The 17,983-nt window shown below is 28.5% G+C and overlaps 3 protein-coding genes across 3 annotated transcripts; all 3 read left to right on the top strand.

The window, feature by feature from the left end:
• Positions 1–3,077: 3,077 nt before the first annotated feature.
• On the top strand, positions 3,078–3,665 carry LOC107929095 (uncharacterized). Its single transcript, XM_016860426.2, has one exon. It carries the CDS (start codon positions 3,078–3,080, stop codon positions 3,663–3,665), a length of 588 nt encoding a protein of 195 aa, XP_016715915.1.
• A 2,030-nt stretch (positions 3,666–5,695) lies between these two features.
• LOC107929148 (uncharacterized) lies at positions 5,696–9,853 on the top strand. The gene is made up of 4 exons (XM_016860505.2): positions 5,696–6,287; positions 6,801–7,453; positions 8,333–8,523; positions 8,971–9,853. The coding sequence occupies exons 1-4, from the start codon at positions 5,801–5,803 to the stop codon at positions 9,347–9,349; spliced, it is 1,710 nt and encodes a 569-aa protein (XP_016715994.2). The 5' UTR covers positions 5,696–5,800; the 3' UTR covers positions 9,350–9,853.
• Positions 9,854–13,741: 3,888 nt separating this feature from the next.
• Positions 13,742–15,571, top strand: LOC107929031 (calmodulin-like protein 11). The gene is made up of 4 exons (XM_016860357.1): positions 13,742–14,098; positions 14,201–14,358; positions 14,469–14,549; positions 15,263–15,571. The coding sequence occupies exons 1-4, from the start codon at positions 14,023–14,025 to the stop codon at positions 15,398–15,400; spliced, it is 453 nt and encodes a 150-aa protein (XP_016715846.1). The 5' UTR covers positions 13,742–14,022; the 3' UTR covers positions 15,401–15,571.
• The last annotated feature ends 2,412 nt before the right edge of the window (positions 15,572–17,983 follow it).

Genomic DNA, 17,983 nt, shown 5'->3' with positions numbered 1-17,983 from the left:
TTTAAATTTTTTTTATCCAAGTTAGTCTTTGAAAGCCCAAATTCAGGCTTTAATGTGAGAATAATTGTCAAGTTCAGACCTCAATGTGAGAACAATTGTCAAATTCAAAGCTTAACATGGACCAAAAAATAAAGTTCAGGTCCTAATGTGAGAACAATTGTCAAGTTTAGGATCTAACTTGGATAAAAAAATTTAGGACCCCAATATGAAAAAGTTACCAAATTCAGACTCCAAATATTAATTTAAATCAATTCATAATTTTAAAAGTTTGATTAGACCTTTACTAAATATATATATATATTTTTTTTATTTTTGGTACCTGAACTCAGCTTCAAGGTTCTAATTGGTATTTAAGGGTTTTTTGGTCTAGTTAAGTGCCAAAATGTATATTTACCTAAAAAAATAGTGTAAAGCATATCCATGGTCACTCTAAAATATGATTTGTCCTATTTTTGTCACTCTAATTTTTTTCAATTTAGTCACTCTAAATAAGATAACTGTGTGAATTAGTCGCTGTCGTTAAAATTTTTATTTTCTTTTAAGGGATTGTTGATGTGGCACACTAGTACATTGAGTGATTGACATGTGACATTTTTTCACTTTTAACTAAAGTTTAGAGACCTCCCTATAATTAGTCCAAGTCTATTCCCCCCTAAAGTTTATAAAGAGGTTCATAAGCTTCAGTCAACAGTTAACAAAAAAATGCCACATGTAAATCACCTAATGAACTAATATGCCATGTCAGCAATCCGTTAAAAGAAAACAAAACTTTTAACGACGACAACTAACTTGTACAATTATTTTATTTAAAATGACTAAACTTAAAAAAAAAGTTTGGAATAACCAAAATAAGACAAATATAGATATGATTTACTCGAAAAATACTCTCACCTTATGGAGATACCCACATAAAATAATATTTAAAATGTTTATGATTGATATCAATATTAAATTTAAAATTTTAATATAATCCCAAAATATTTTAGTTTTCATATAAAATACCATGGATCAATGGCAACAATCAAATAAAATATTAACATTTTATGATATGAATGATTAATAAACTAAAGTTATACATCTATATACTATATAAAAGTAGTGCCCAAAAAATAAAGGTTTTTTTTATTTTAAAATAATGATATAATTCCAATTTTAAATCTATATCCATAAGGGCATTCTAACACAGGTGTCCTGCTTTTTACATTATAAATGGTTTAATTGTTATTACGATACCTGTACTTTTTTAATTTATATAATAATGATCAAATTTTAATAGTAATTATATTTTATTACTTCATTTAGAATTTTATTTTTTAAATTCTATTTTTTAATTATATCATGAAGTAATTGATTCGCACAATGAATAATGTGTCATGTTTTAATTCTATCACATCATATGTTTAATCTCACGTTACCTCATATTTTACTAATTTATCTTAATTTAATTCCAAAATTATTTTCATAAAATATTAAAGACATAAGATAATATTTTAATTGATATATTTTAAAGGTATTTTAATTGAAAAGTATTCAATATAATTAAAATTTTATATTTTAATAATTATTTAAATCCCCAACAAAGTAGGGGATTATAATCTAGTTCTATATAAAAGTACTAGAGGTGCTCATGGGCCGGGCGGCCTGGCCCAGCCCGACGGCCCGCCCGAAATATTGGAGGGTTTGGGTAAAAATATAGGCCCGAAATATGGGATTGGGCAAAAAATGAGGCCCGTTTAGAAAACAGGTCGGGCCTCGGGCACCACTTTTTTGACCTGGCCCAGCCCGATATAATAAATATATTTATTTTTTAAATTTTTTTAATTTTAAAATATTTTTAAAATGCTTTTTTTAATTTTTAAAATAAATTTTTAGTATTTATTAAAAAATGAGTCGAGTCAGGCCTAGGTAAAATTTTAGGCCCATATTTTGAGCAGGGCCCGGCCCAGCCCATGAACACCTCTAAAAAGTACTGTCCAAACCATTCCACACTCTTTTTCTTTTTTAATTATAAAACACTAGTATCGTACTATCGTTTTAGTTATGCTCAAAATCTATATACCTATATATATATATATATAAGAGGATCTTCCTCAACCCTCATGCTGGCATGCACACACCTACCATGTTTCTTTTCTTTTTTTCATTTTATAAAATGGGTTAATTTTCAGTTTTAATTTTAATATGTTTAAATTTGAGACTTAATCTTTATATTTTAATTTTAAATGTAATTTGATCTCTATATTTTTATAATGTTATTAATGACTTTAATATTTTTATAGTGTTAAATTAGTTTAAATAGTTAATATCGTTAACTTTTCAATTAACATGTTACGTGGTTATATATAATTTGAAAGCATATTTTTAAATCCAAAAAAGTAGAGGCATTAAATTTTTTAAAATAAAAATAGGAGTACTAAATTCCTAATACATTAAGTGTAGAGACTTAATGTCATGGTTGTTTGAATCAAAGTGGCCAGTCGGGCCGAGAATTGATCGGGCTATCAATTCGGAGAGAGATAAACCGAGATCCACAAATCGATATAAACTGATTGAACCGGCTAAAAAAAACGATTGAATTGGTTTTTTAAAAATATTTTTATGATCTTTTAATAATTTATTAAATCAAACCATACAAACTTGTGGCCTGACTAGTTCGACATCGGTCAAGTTCTGAAAACGTTACTTAGAGTATATTTTAATCTTCAATTTTTTATTCTACAATTTAACATAAACAAATAGTCAACCGAGTGCGTAACGTGAGTGAATCATATTCTTCATACTAAAAAAATTGTCACGAAATAGTTTTTTATGTTATGTAACAATATCCTAAATTAACAAATTGTGAGAAAAAAAACTGGTAATTTGTAGTTGATAATTTTTTCAAATATTTCTTTAACAATGTATTTAAATGTAAGCCATTATAATAATATCCAAAATTTGTGGCACAACGCGAACCAATATTTTAGTTCTATCTAAAATTAACGCCTCAAACTAGTTTAAATTGATCAATAATAGTTACCACTTAAGTCATCTTTTCATTTCCCAATCTTTGGCCTCTAAACGAAGAGGTAATTAAGATGAAGCACTTAATCTCCATCCTCGTTTTGTTCTTATTCTTTACTACTTCATCAATAGCTTTAACTCCATCTTCATATAATGTTCGACAAGGCGATCAAACACTACCTGCTGTTATCGATCCTAAGCTTCAACGAATTTGTGATAAGACTGACAATCCAGTTGAATGCTTAATAACAACTATTCCATTCTTACGTAAAAAGGTTGCTATAAATCCCGTGTCTATTCTTAATATCGAGGTTGAAGCAATTGATATTAAGACTAAGGAAGCCTTGGACAAGGCCTCAAAGCTCTTATTATCTTCCTCAAACTCAAAACCCATCACTAATTGTTTTAACATTTGTATCAATAACTACAAGTCTATTCTTGAAAGTAAACATAGAATCCTTGATGCTATCTCGATTGGCGATGACAAACAACTGAGGGTGGAGCTAAGCTCCAATGTGGACAAAATATATCATTGTGAGGATGCATTTGAAGAAGCCAACGTTAAGTCACCAATAACAGAAGTGAATTCATTGCTCGGCAAGATGATTACAAACAGTTTAACCATTACTATTGACATGGTCCACTTTCACAACAAAAATTAAATGTATAAAAGTATATTATATTTCTGTAATAATTTGATGTATATGTAACCACCAATTTTTATTTATTTAATGGTTAATATTTATCAACAAGGTATTACATAATTATTCATGAATCCGAAATTTTAAGAGTCTCGTGAGGCTTATACTAAAAATAAAAAAAATAAATATACATTTTAGTACTTAAACTTTACTTTAAAGGTTTAATTAGTACTTAAAACTTTTTTTAGTTCAATTAGGTACTAAAATGTATATTCCCCCCCCCCCCCAAAATACTCTCATCTTGTGGAGATATCGAAAAGTTAAGGGGAACTACCTCTGATAGTAAGTGGTGACGGCGGCTAGGCCAATGAGCCACCAAAAAGGTGGTCTGCTTACTTTTGTAATAAGTTGATTTTGGTGCAATGAACTCTTTAATATGCTAAAAATATATAATAATGTTTGAAAATTAGATGTATTCACCTTTTTAAGAAAAAAAATCCAAATATTGTGTTATTTTTTTCATGATATACTATTTTAATTTTTTCCGATGTTATATATTAATTTCATCTTTTATTTTACTTAGTTACATTATTTATTATAATCATAATAATTTAAGTTTAGTATTAATTTTATTTCATCTATTTTTTTAAATTTAAAATTCAATCATTATAATTTTTTATAATTGATATAATATTATATTTCAAAATTTAATATAATTTCTCAAAGGATATATTTTAGTTTTCATATAAAAAGTTTAATAATTTTACTTAGGAGTTGAAAATACTCGAAATACTTGTTAGGCTTAAAAGTGTAAAATTACCATAATAGGTGTTTATTGAAATTTACTATTATATTTTTTTTATATTTTGAAACCATGAATAAATTTATCATTCAACTCCTATGTAATTGAATTTTACTTTTAAATTTTATTAAATTTTATCACCAATTTTAAATTTTTTTAATAAAAATTTACCACTCAATACTAATTTTGATGACTTGAAAACATAAATTGATAAAAGAATTCTTTCAAATATGTTATTTTAATAATATTTAACTTATAAATATTAAAAATTAGTAAACTAAGTTAGAATTTCTATTTAATAAAACAAAAACTTGAAAAAATAAAATTATCATATATTGTAAAAGAAAAAAATAAGTTTATTTTTATAAAATAAAAAATTTTTATTTAATTTTAATATTATATTAATTAACTTATTATTGTTAAGTATCAATCAAAATAGTTGGATGTTAACCCTATTTCCTACGATGCTTAACAATATTTAAAAAGAAAGCTGCAATAAAAACTGCGCATCGCGGCAGAACTATGTGATATCCATTTGACGGTTTCAGAAAAAGGTAAATCCGTTAAACCTGAACCGACCGTAGCCAACAAAACCGCATCTGAACTTTCCTTCGATGCCACGAAATTATTTGAATAAAAATAATATAGGTTAAAATCTGCCATTAGTTCCTGTATTTTTACAAAATTGATATTTAGTCCATGTATTTTAAAAGTTTAAATTTTAAAAAAAAAATTATAGCCTTGGGGGAGAAACTAAAAATTTTTGTAGGGAGAGTTGAGATAAAATAAAACATTTTGGGGAATGCCAAATCTTACAAAAAAGAGAGAGTTCAAAATAGCTTAAAGTGAATTATTAATTATTTTAGAAAGGCCATAAATACAATTTTTATGTAACAAAGGTACTAAAAAAAATTAAATTGAATTACTTAAGTTTAAAAAGGAGATTTTACCCTAGATTCGCCCTTGATTAACATTTTAGTATTTTCTTCAAATTTTGTTGACATATTTATTTTTTTCCTCAATCATGTGTTGTAATATCAATACAAATTAATCAACATGTAAAATTAAAAATTTTTGATAGAAAATACTAATGATAGTGATGACTGGTGAGTGAGCTAAGATTTTTAAATAAAAAGCAAGAGTTCTTAGCTCTTAACTTTTTAAATATAAGGATTAAATATTAAATTTCGTTAAAGTACAGGGATCGATGACAAATTTAAACCTAAAAAAACTGTAAAAATCTCACAAAATCACGCGCTAACTTCAAAAAGAGAGTCCCAAGTCCCAACGTTCTATATCTTCGCTCACGCAGTTCCGAATTCATTTCACTCTCCCAAGAATAAAAAACACAAAAATGGCTTCTCTCTCACGCGCCACTCTACGCGCCTCCACTCCTCTCCCTCCCGACCACCATAAACGCGCGCTCATTGCCGCGCCAAAATCAGTTTACCAAAGGATTTTTAGGAGGAGCAGGACGAGCTTGACGGTTGTTAGAGCCGTTGATGGCGACAATTCGTACCTCGGTATGTGGAGGAAAGCGGTGGAGAGGGAAAAGAAGAAAGCCGAGTTTCAAAAGCTCACTCAAAATTTGGCTAAGACCGACGATGATAGCGGCGGCGGTAATGACGAGAAGGAAGAGGTTATAGAGAAGAAGAGCAAGGAGTTCCAGAAGATTCTGGAAACTCCGAAGGAAGAAAGGGATCAGATTCAGAGAATGCAAGTAATTGATCGTGCCGCGGCGGCGATTGCGGCGGCTCGCTCTCTTATCGGGAACAAGGATTCTTCGAGAAAGGATGATTCCAACAACAAAAATCGCAACTCAGTTAGAGTTCAAGAAGATGGTAAGAACTAAAATCCTTTTTAATCTGAAAATTTTAAATTGTATTTATTTTTGTTGACATCTGTTTTTTCTAAAATGATTTAGTTTGATTTTTAAAAAAAAATTTATCTGAGGATATCATTTTTAAAGAAAATGGATAACATTTCTTTGAAGCGAATTAAAGAATCCGAGAAGCTTTTTTTTTTTTTTTAATCTTTTGGAGAACTCAAATGAAGGGAATTTATTATTCGATTAAAAAGAAAAGGAAAAAGGAAGCGCAGCTTAGTTACTTGAGTATGTGAAGCTACAATGACATTTTTATAACCAGCAGCTCACACATTTTCAATCTTTAGTAGTAAAAGCACGTTTACTCCATTAACAATGTTAGATTGGCAAGAATGTCTCGGCTAATTTTACTTTTGGCACTTAGCAGCTGATAATTTTCAGAGTACCCAATGTCGGAATGATCATCAGAGTTAAGCTTATTATAAAGTTATTACTATTTCTTTCAGTAAACGGAGTCTTAATTTAACAGGAAAGCAGGGTGGGAGCATTTTTGTTACTCGACCTGAAAATTCAGGAAATGGGACACCTGGTCCAGATTTTTGGTCCTGGACACCTCCTTCAAGTAATGATCAAATTTCAGATGAAGTGGATGGGATGCAGGCTGCTAGACAAACTTCGGAGTATCCAATTTCTAGCAATCCAGTTCTAGAGAAAGAGCGGTCCGTTGGCTTTCTCTCTATTCCTTTTGAGAGTAAAGCTTACGAGACCACCCGCAATCTTCCACCGTTTCAGTCACTTCTAGACGTTGATAAAACAAAAGCATCTGAGGTTGATGTAGAAGAGATTTCTTTAAAAGAGGAACGTGACCTTGAAGTTGAATTTTCAGCGCATGCTGCAGAAGCAGCTGATGCCCTTCATAAGGCCAAAGAATTATCATCTCAAGGAGTCAATCAAGATGGAACAAGATGGTGGATTGAAACGGGAATCGAGCAAAGACCTGATGGTGTGATTTGCAGGTGGACAATGATCAGGGGTGTTAGTGCTGACCAAGCTGTTGAATGGCAAGAGAAGTACTGGGAGGCTTCTGATGAGTTCGACTACAAGGAATTAGGTTCTGAGAAGTCAGGACGTGATGTTTTCGGGAATGTTTGGAGTGAAAAGTGGAGAGAATCGATGTTGCAGGTCAGTAAAAACAACATAATTGAAGCAAGATGATACATTTCTCAGGACCCTTTCTTTTTTATTGCATTTTACTTGGGGTTCATATCATCTAAATTAAATTGTGATTTAATTATGAAGTTCAATCATCCTTAGAGTATATGGTCCATCTTGGCTCCACGTAAGCATATGTAGAGAACCCTGTATAATGAATGGTTGGGAGCAGAGATTTGTCGGATTGTAGTAAAATAATTGTGTGGAATGAATCCCTTCTAGGGTTAGCTCACCCGTCTAGTCACAACTAGATCACTGTAGCTGAATTTCATCATTTTCCATAGTCTGACTGTAGTGCATGATAGATGTACTTTTAGATACATATCAAGCATAACTTGACAAAAAATGGAAAAAGAGCTGTCGTTTTGAGGTTAAGAGATAATAAATTGTCTGTATGCTAGTTATGCTTTTCCTGGTCTCTCTCCTTTTCTGAGAGCAACATTATTAAAAGCTTCCACCAGCAGTCAAGCCAGGTGGCATTGACGAAACATCCTTCTTCTCTCAAGGAGAAAAAGAAAAGGAGAAAGGAATAAAGCTAAAGGGAGATGTATTCTAATTTACATTTCACACATTTGCTTGCTTTGTGAAGAGATTTAAATCTATGACTTTATTTTAGCATCTTTTACTTCTTTGCTACTGTTTGTGTCAATCTCATATCTAGCTCAAAGTGTATTGATCACAGTTTTTTTGTGCCCTTTGTTGTTTTCTCTAAATTATTGCACCGTTAATAAATTTTAACTGTGTTCTAAAGCAGTCCAAAAATATTGAAGTACGCTAAGATAATGTGTTTTTATCAGAATATTGTGTTTTAAAAGAAAAAATATCTACTGAAAGTGTTCTTTGGTTCAGGATAGTGGGCTTGTACATCTTGAAAAAACTGCTGATAAGTGGGGAAAGAATGCTAATGGTGAGGAGTGGCAAGAAAAATGGTGGGAACATTATGATGCATCCGGAAAATCTGAGAAATGGGCTGACAAGTGGTGCAGCATTGACCCAAACACGCCCCTCGAGGCTGGTCATGCTCATGTCTGGCATGAAAGGTATTAAACATCATATCTAGTTTGGATATAATTTTCACTGTTTCTATTTTCTTTATCCAGAATTTGTTTATGGTTGCAATCTTGAACCGGTCATAAATTGCTTACAAGAGCATTGCCTTGTTTGATCCCTGTCGAAATTTACTCTAGCAAGCTCTAAACAACCTCTTGAAACGCTTAAATCCATGTCTTATGTCATCCAAAGCTTATTTTGGATTTTGTCAGAATGGTTTTGTATGACATTGAATTTGGGTCCTATTTGTCAGTTGACTGAACTCAGTTCTAGGTCAATGGTTTTGATTCAATCATCAATGACTCGACTCAGCTGAAGTGCTGAACCGATGAAGAAAATGGCCACTTCGTTTAAGATCAATCTCTGGAGGATAGATATTCGATAATCATCCAGTTTGATTTAATACATTTGATCACAAGTTTTTGCAACTATGTCAGGTGGGGTGAACAATACGATGGATATGGTGGCAGTGTGAAATACACCGACAAGTGGGCAGAGCGCTGCGAAGGTGATGGTTGGTCAAAATGGGGTGACAAGTGGGACGAACATTTTGACACCCATGGGCGTGGTGTAAAGCAAGGAGAAACATGGTGGCAAGGAAAGCATGGAGATCAATGGAATCGCACATGGGGTGAGGAACACAACGGCTCGGGATGGGTTCACAAATACGGAAAGAGTAGCAGTGGGGAGCATTGGGACACACACGTGGAACAAGAGACCTGGTACGAGAGATTCCCACACTATGGTTTTTATCACTGCTTTGACAATTCCGTGCAGCTACGAGAGGTTAAGAAGCCATCAGAGATGTCCGAATAATAAACAATTTTCCATACCAAGGTAAAATTTAGTTAATAAGTAGTCATAGTTCCTTATGCAGAAACTACTATTTAAAAGAAAAATAAGCTTGCTGAAGTTTGTACTTTGTATATAGATTAGCATCTTCAGTTGAACGCCGAGTTTAATCCAATTGCTTCATGTAGTTCATGTAGTCACAATTAAAAGGGTGTCATCTAACAAGTTCGAGATTCGAATTTCAGTATCCGCAACTCTTACTCTATCCTAAGTTCATGATTCGACTGTTGGAAGCCTCTATTACTTACATATGTAAGTGATTTTATTTCCTTTTTCTTTCTTCCCAATGATATGATTCGACTGTTGGAAGCCTCTATTACTTACATATGTAAGTGATTTTATTTCCTTTTTCTTTCTTCCCAATGATTTTATTTGGATGATATTTGGTTTTTGGTTTTCTTGTGTTGTTATTTGTATCACATGTACTGATAGATTAATGTCTATAAGCTATGTTTTCTTTTTCTTGAATTGTGAGTGATTTGTTAATTTTGGTAAAGAAGATGCAAGATATCGTATATCCACAAAGTTGATCAAGATTCATTTCTGGTTAATTACGGTTTACTTATCATTTTGAGATTAATAGTAATAAAAGAAAGTCATAATCATTTTCTTGGTCCTTTTTAACTTTACAAAAATTTCATTGTAGTCGTCAATTTAATTATGTCTCTTTTAGCTCTTAAACTTGTATTTTTTGTCAAATCAATTCAGAATAGATAAAAAAGTTGATGTTTGTTAACTTTCCTGACGTGACATGTATGTGGATAGTCATGTAGATATTTAATTAATTTTTTAAAATTTTAAAAATATATAACTTTTATATTTTTTTAGTATTTTTAATGATTTTTAGTTTTTAAAAATAGTTTTTATATTTTTTTAAAATTTTAAATTTTAAAAAATTAATTAATTCATGATGTGTCATTCACATGGTAATTCGCATGTATGTAACATCAACAAGTTAAAAAACATTAACTTTTCTATTCATTTTGGCGTGGTCTAACAAAAAACACAAGTTTAAGGGCTAAAAACACGAATAATTAAATGAAGGTTTAATATTTTTATTATTTTGTTTTTGTAAAATTAGATGGTTATATAAGTTATAGTACCTAAAAAAAATACTAATATACTAATTTAGTCATAGATAAAGTGACAAGATTAGTAAATGTTGACATTTAGAGATTAAATTTTAATAATTTCATTCCTTTTCTCAATTGTGTAATGAAAGGAGAATAAAAATTGTAATGAAAAAAACAGTAATAAAGGAAAATAAGTAAAATTAATGAATACTTTTTTTGTTAAGTAAGGTTTAATTTTATAGAATTATGTTTGGATTAACAAAAATAACTAACAAAGTCTTTGACATTATTGACAAGGTTGAGCTTTGAAAATTAAGTGCTTATATTTGAGTCCTATCAAATAAAAATTTGATTCTAATTAAAATGATACGAGAATAAATATTTTTTAAATGTTTTTGTTCGATTAAATAATAGAAACAAGAGGAAAGGATTTATTATATTAATTTTTCATAAAATAATTAATTTAATTGTATAAAAAAAATCCCCAAATTATTTTTTTTTAAAAATCAATTCTCTTCTTTTTATAATATAAAAATGTAAAAATAAAAAATACATATAACTATTAAATTAAATGGTAAATAAATAGGGATAAATCCCAAATGCGTAATAAAATACTGACCGACCAAGACCAGTATTCAACCACACAATTAATGTCCCTTCATTTTACTCGCCTCCAATGTCTTCAACTAAAATTATTTACACTAACCATAAACTCTTATATTGTACCATTTGAAACGTGTTCTAGTTAAGTAGTTTTCGACTCTTTGAGGAAGAACTTTTAAGGCGTCCTTTGCTTATCTTTCAATCTGTTCAGTACTATTTTTTACGTGAAAATTTTATTTTCCAATTCTAATAAAAGCTCGAATGCCTAAAATTATTTGTAGAAATAATAAATTTAACAAAATAAAAATATTTAGCGTACCACATAATCACCTTAAAAAAACAAAAGTTCACAAAGTCAATTCAATGAAAGCATGAGTTTTCAAGGTCAGAAGAATCAAAGTCTAAACTGCCGACCATGATCTTGTCTCCTTGTCTCTTGTTCAATTATTTCTACGTGTCTTTGTGTATTCTTTGCTAGCCTTTCTATTCTTATTTTTTAGTATGTTAGATCTTTGGATCATATCTCATTTCTTTTCTTAAATATAACCACATTTACAACTATAATTTTAATATAAATTGCAATTAAAATTAATTGTTATATTGCACGATTAAATAGATAATGAAAATATATCTCAACATAAATCCAAATAAATTTCGCCATAAATTAAAATAAGTTTTAAAGTATATACCATACGACTCGAATTTGGTGCTTAAATAATAATAATAAAAGAGGTGAAGCAGTTATTTCCTGTCTCAACCTAAAATTAAATATTATTTTATCTACCTTAAAAAATTATAGATAGACTCGACATCAATTCAAGATATGTCACAAAATTTAATTTTTTTTCAAAATAAAACCATAAATATCAATTTTTTTATTGTATTTAATGATACTAATAATTTTTTAATGGTGCTTTTGCCAAACTGTTGGTTGATCATGTTAACACTTCTTGAGACCCTCGTACACTCAAGTTTTGAATGGCCTAAGCTTTGCCACAAGTTTGAAAGAGTGTACAAAGTGACGAGCTACTGGAAATGACTCAAGTTTACCGCGCCGTCCAATACAAAAATTAATTAAAAATTAAAACCGCGTCGACAGCAGTGCACATTTATTTATAGAGTTCCCCATTCTTTCCTTTATTTATTCACCTAGGTCCTTATTCCTTACAATTAACTTTTGCCATTACAAAATCCCTTCATTATATTTTATTATTACATTATACTAAAATTTAAAATACAGATATATGGGTTTGAAATTTTATTACTAATTAGAAAAAGAAGTGTTATTAATATATTTATGTTTTAAAAAAGAGAAAAAAAATTAATTAGATACTTGAAAAAGTGGCGGCTGTTTATGGTATAATTACCTTGCAAATGAAGTATTAAATAATAACACATTGGTGCCTATTCATTTCATTTTGATTTTTCTAAAACAATTTATTATATCTATTTTTATCCAACACATTCATCTACCAATACGCCACAGTTCTTCTCCAACCTTTAAATAAAAAAAATAATACGCTTCGGCGCACTTGAACCTACGTCCTCCTACACTCTCAATGAAAAATTTTAAATTCAAACATTCGAAATAATATTATTAAAAAAAATAACCATAAACCCCGAACATGAACCATAAAATAGACATATATAATATAGAAATAAAAAAATAATAAATTAATCCTTGAACTATGGGTCCCATGCTTGTCTGAGTCTCCAATGTTTTTACTTTGAATGCTTTACTAGTTTTGTCTCCTAAACATTGAACTCTTACAGCTGTCTTACAATTTTTATTTCCCATTACTTCAAAAAATAATAATATTTTGTAGCAATTATGTTTATGTTTGATTTGACCTTCAAAATTATTATTATTTTTTACTTTTAATTAAAATTGTAATATCATTGTTAATTTTTATTTTTTTTTTAAAAGAACTTTATATTTTAACTTAATTTTTAGTAATTTAAATGATGATAGTAAAATAAATGCTTAATACCTAATTTCGCCTTTATAAAATAAATGTCAGTTTGGTATTTTGATTTTTATTTTAAAATTTGGGTGCATGTAGTTTCATTTTATCTATGAATTTGGTACCTCCCAATTTTATGTTTTAAAAGAGAAAATTAGTTGTTGTGGCAATAAGTAGACAATAAAAGCTGTTAGTGTCTATAAAATGTCATCTTAAAACCACATCATCAAGGCCAAATTACCAGAAGAAAAACAATCATAAATATATAAAAATTTAAAAATGAACATCATAAACAAATATTTCTTTTGAAATTATAAATATATGAAAATTTTCACATTAATTTTTTTTTGAAATTATAAAAAACCATAAAATTATAACAAAGTTCTAATATTCTTAATTTTTTTTAAAAATTCACATCGTGCTTTTCACAATTTTTAGATTTTGTTTTAGAAATTTTAAGAATGTTTAAAAAGATATAATTTCAAAATTATTTATAATTTTGAGAATCTTTTTCTTGGAAATTTAGGGGTTTTTTAAAATATTTTTCAGAAAATTTATGAATCTTTTTTAAATTTTTTTAAGAATATTCTTATATTTATAATTTCAAAAAATATATTTTTTAAAAATTCCAGAAAAATAAATTCTAAATTTTCAGATTTTTCAGAAATTTTTTTTTATTTTTTATTTTTTTAGATCCCAACACGATGGATGGAATAAAAGTAAAAGCATCAAGCCAAATAAAAAATTCCAAGGTACCAAATTGACATTTTACCTATTGTCCAAGGACCAACTTGTTATTACACCTAATAGAAGATTTCACTCAATTTCCTTGCATTGAAACTCCTACATAAACCCAGCTAAGCCTCAACTTTGAGCTATACTCAAACATATGCTTCACCCTCATTTTTCTCGTTCTCTCTCTTAAACTTCCCAAAGTTTCTTTTTTGTAGGTCTTTTTTCTCCTTTCCATTTTCCAGACAACCAAACAAACAAAACCATGGGTGATATACTAACTCAAGAACAGATTGTTGAGTTCAAAGAAGCCTTCAATTTCTTTGACAAAGATGGAGATGGTCAGTTTTTTGTTTTTTTTTTTCATGTTGAAAATTCAATGCAGTATGTATATATGAATCAAGTTCTTTAATCCTTTTAGCTTTAATGGTGTGTTTATATAGGTTGCATTACAGTGGAAGAATTGGCAACAGTGATAAAATCCCTTGATCAAAATCCCTCTGAAGAAGAGCTTCAAGATATGATTAATGAAGTTGATGCTGATGGTAATGGAACTATTGAGTTCTCTGAGTTCCTGAACTTAATGGCCAAGAAAATGCAGGTATAAAACAAATCCCAAAAAAAATTAAAAACTAAAAACTCGAGTTTAATTCGGGTTCTTTTTTATAAAAAAAATGGGTTTAAATTATTTGTGTGAAAAAAAAAATACAGGAAACTGATGCAGAAGAGGAGCTTAAAGAGGCTTTCAGGGTTTTTGACAAAGATCTAAATGGCTATATTTCAGCTTCTGAGGTAATTTTTTTTAATTATGAGTTAATAATGAACATTAATTCCCCATTATCATTGCATTGTTTTTAAAACCCAGAAAATGGAAATTCAAACAAAAGTTTTTTGACGCACTCATTCAACTTGAAAAACTTTTGACCTTTAGCTTTGGGTTTTTTCATATAGAAAAGTATGAAAAATACAACTTAGCTATTATTATAACTGATAATCGTCCATGAATATTATACGACAAACTTTTCAAATATTTACACACGTTGATGGCTAGCATGTGGCGGATCAAAGGGAAAAGTAATGACCAAACATTAATAAAAGTAAAATGAGAGATATATTTATATTAATTTTCCATTTTTTTTAAATCTTTGTTCAATTTAGGGATTTCATCATTACATTTTGAATTGGGATAATTTAATTTTTTCACTACTATTATTAAAGTTGTTTCTTAATCCAATTGGTATGAAATTTAAAAAAAGAAAAATCCGATTTTCAATATATTATTTAAAAAGTGAAATTATAGTTACTAAAATAGTTACTTCCACTAATTTGTTATTAAAAGAAATAACATTAATAATATTTAAATTGAAGTATATCTCTAGGTTGAAGATTTAATAAGGACGAAAATCATAATTTAATCGTTATTTTTTTATGGATAAATTTGTTATTATATAGTTTAAAGAAAAATAAAGATTGAAATAATAATTTGCCGTTTCAATTAAATGTAGCTGAGAAATGTGATGATGAACTTGGGTGAGAAATTAAGTGATGAAGAGGTTGAGCAGATGATCAAAGAAGCCGATTTGGACGGTGATGGTCAAGTCAACTATGAAGAGTTTGTCAAAATGATGACGACCGTTGGATGAACATACTTTTCTTCATCATCAACGCATATGTATAATATTATTACTAATTTTGCATTCAAATTTGTATTCTCCAATAAGTCCTTTTTAGTTTATTTGCTGTACTCTTTTTCTCATTGTATCCATTGATGTCAAATGACGTCCAAAAGTTAATTAGATGAATGGATTTCACAATTACCGGCCCCTTTTAATATTTATTATAAATCAATCTAATTTAATATATATTTATATTATAACTAAAAACTCAATATTTGGATTATACTTATATTTGTAATTTATACTAGATTTTTTATTACACGAAAATGTTTTTAATCAATAATAAATTTAGATTGAGTGGTAATGAATTTATATTTGGACGCTATTAAACACGTCTTTAATTTTTGAATTTATAATTTATAATTATTTTGTTTAAAGATGATATAAAAGTATGTCGTTGTAAAATTAATTTTATAATTTCATTAAATTGGTAATTTAATTCAGGATAATGTCATACTTAGATGTAAGTAAGTATGAGATTAATATTAAATTTACATGTCAAGTCCTTGAAACTACCCTTAACTAACATTTTAGTCCTTTGGCGCCATTGGTGTCGCCAATCACATTGGCACCTTTGGTGCCGCCAATGTGATTGGCCTGATTAGACTGTGTCAGTTTTTTTTTCTTTCTATTTTTTGTTTTTTTGTATATTTTGGTAAATAAAAAAATTATAATAATTTGGTAAATAAAAAAGTTATAATATTTTGGTTATTTTTTTATACTAATTTTGTAAAAAAACCCTATAAATAGATATGGAATCTAATTTATGCATTTAATTTTATACATATAAAATTCGGTTGGTATTAACATTGTGTTGCTTATGCAGGAGGATATGGATTCGAGTGCATTGAAGCGTATTTATCCTCCTATTGAAGGGTTGAGGAGTGTGCATAAATAATTTTAAATATTTGTATATAAAAAATAATTATTTATACACAGTAATTAAATGGTTTGAATTCCGACATCACATATTGGGTAAAGAAAAAGAAAAAAGTCAAACAAGTTAAGAAACCGCGTAGCGTGTTCCTAATTTTTTATTACTACATATAAATTCTGTGTGCATCACATATTAGATTTAATTATAATTATATATTGAGTAGCCTACAATTAAATTTTGGAGATGATATTTAATACTAAAACCTGTTAACATTTAACAAGTAAAATAATATTTTAATATGAGTTAATTTAATTTTAACTTTTTATTCGTTATTTGTTATTATTATTAAATCCAAGTCTAATTAAATAAAGTTAAATAGATCTTATTGATGACAAAATGTTTATAATCCATTTTAAAAAAAACTTTAGGAAAGAACCCTTGTAATTAACGAAGTTTTGTTTTAAAAAGAATTTTGAGGTTTTTTAAAATATTTAATGGATTGAATCTAATGATTAATTTTTTACATTCCATAAGATTCATTAAAGGGATCGACGTTGGTCACAAATTTTAATCTGTTTTATATCTTGGATGAGAATTCAACCCTTGATTATTGTGATTAGAGTAAGAAAAATTTTTACCAACTCATCTCGAATTTATTGAGACAAGAACTAGATTTTAGATAACAACGGTGCATAATTTATAGACCAATAAACAATAGGGACAGAATTTAGCTTCCAAAATCTTACAATTTTAAATTAAAATAAGTTTGTCTAACAGATAAGATTGCAAGCAGATCTGAGCTGAAAATGTGGGAAAATTTTTAAAAAACATACGAAGCCGACTTGCATTTCCTACTTTATCTTTAAGGGTAAATTATGTTAAAGTTATTAAATTATTAATAACTTTAAGTTTTATCATTCAACTCAAAAAAATTACATAATAATCATTAAACTATTTGAAAGTTTTTATTTAAATCATTAGGCTGTTAAATGGTTTTTTCCGTTCGCATTGAGTACATCAATCGAAAGCTCTCATTACATTTTTCTTCCACAATTCAATCTTCAACACTAATCGTCAGATCAACTTGGATCTGCTCGTAGATCTAACATATCAGTCATCAAATCATCGCTTGAAGCTCACTAGTCGAATTTTTTTAAAAAAATATTAACAGTCTAGTGACTTGAATGAAAATATTCTATAGTTTAATATCCATTTTTTCAACTTTCAAAATTAAGTAGCTAAAACATAAATCTATGAATAATTTAATGACTTTAAATGTAATTTACTCGAAAATACAGAACATAGTTGCATTTCCTCGTTTATTTTATTGAAGAATAAAAAATAAGCGGTTGCCTTTTTGCTTCCGTTCACAACTCAAAGCCCTCCAACGCGTAACGTCGCGTATTATTATATGTTAATATTGTGTGTCAGTTAATGTGGTGGCTGTTCGTTGTATTATGTTTTAGTTTTTCCACTGAAAAAAATGTTTAAAAATAATATTTTTATTCAAATTGTGCCATTAAATTATTATTTTAATATTTTATATAAAAAATATAATGAGAAATTTAATTCACAATATTTATATCATTATTCAATTTAATTCGACTCTTCTATTTAAAATAAATTGTATTTGAAGTAAATTAATTCTCAACCCTTATGTGAATTTATCGTGT

Source organism: Gossypium hirsutum, chromosome D09 (genome assembly GCF_007990345.1).
Source record: "Gossypium hirsutum isolate 1008001.06 chromosome D09, Gossypium_hirsutum_v2.1, whole genome shotgun sequence".
Lineage (NCBI taxonomy): Eukaryota > Viridiplantae > Streptophyta > Magnoliopsida > Malvales > Malvaceae > Gossypium > Gossypium hirsutum.
The sequence above is the reverse complement of the archived record's forward strand: the minus strand, read 5'-3'. Positions and strand labels throughout refer to the sequence as shown.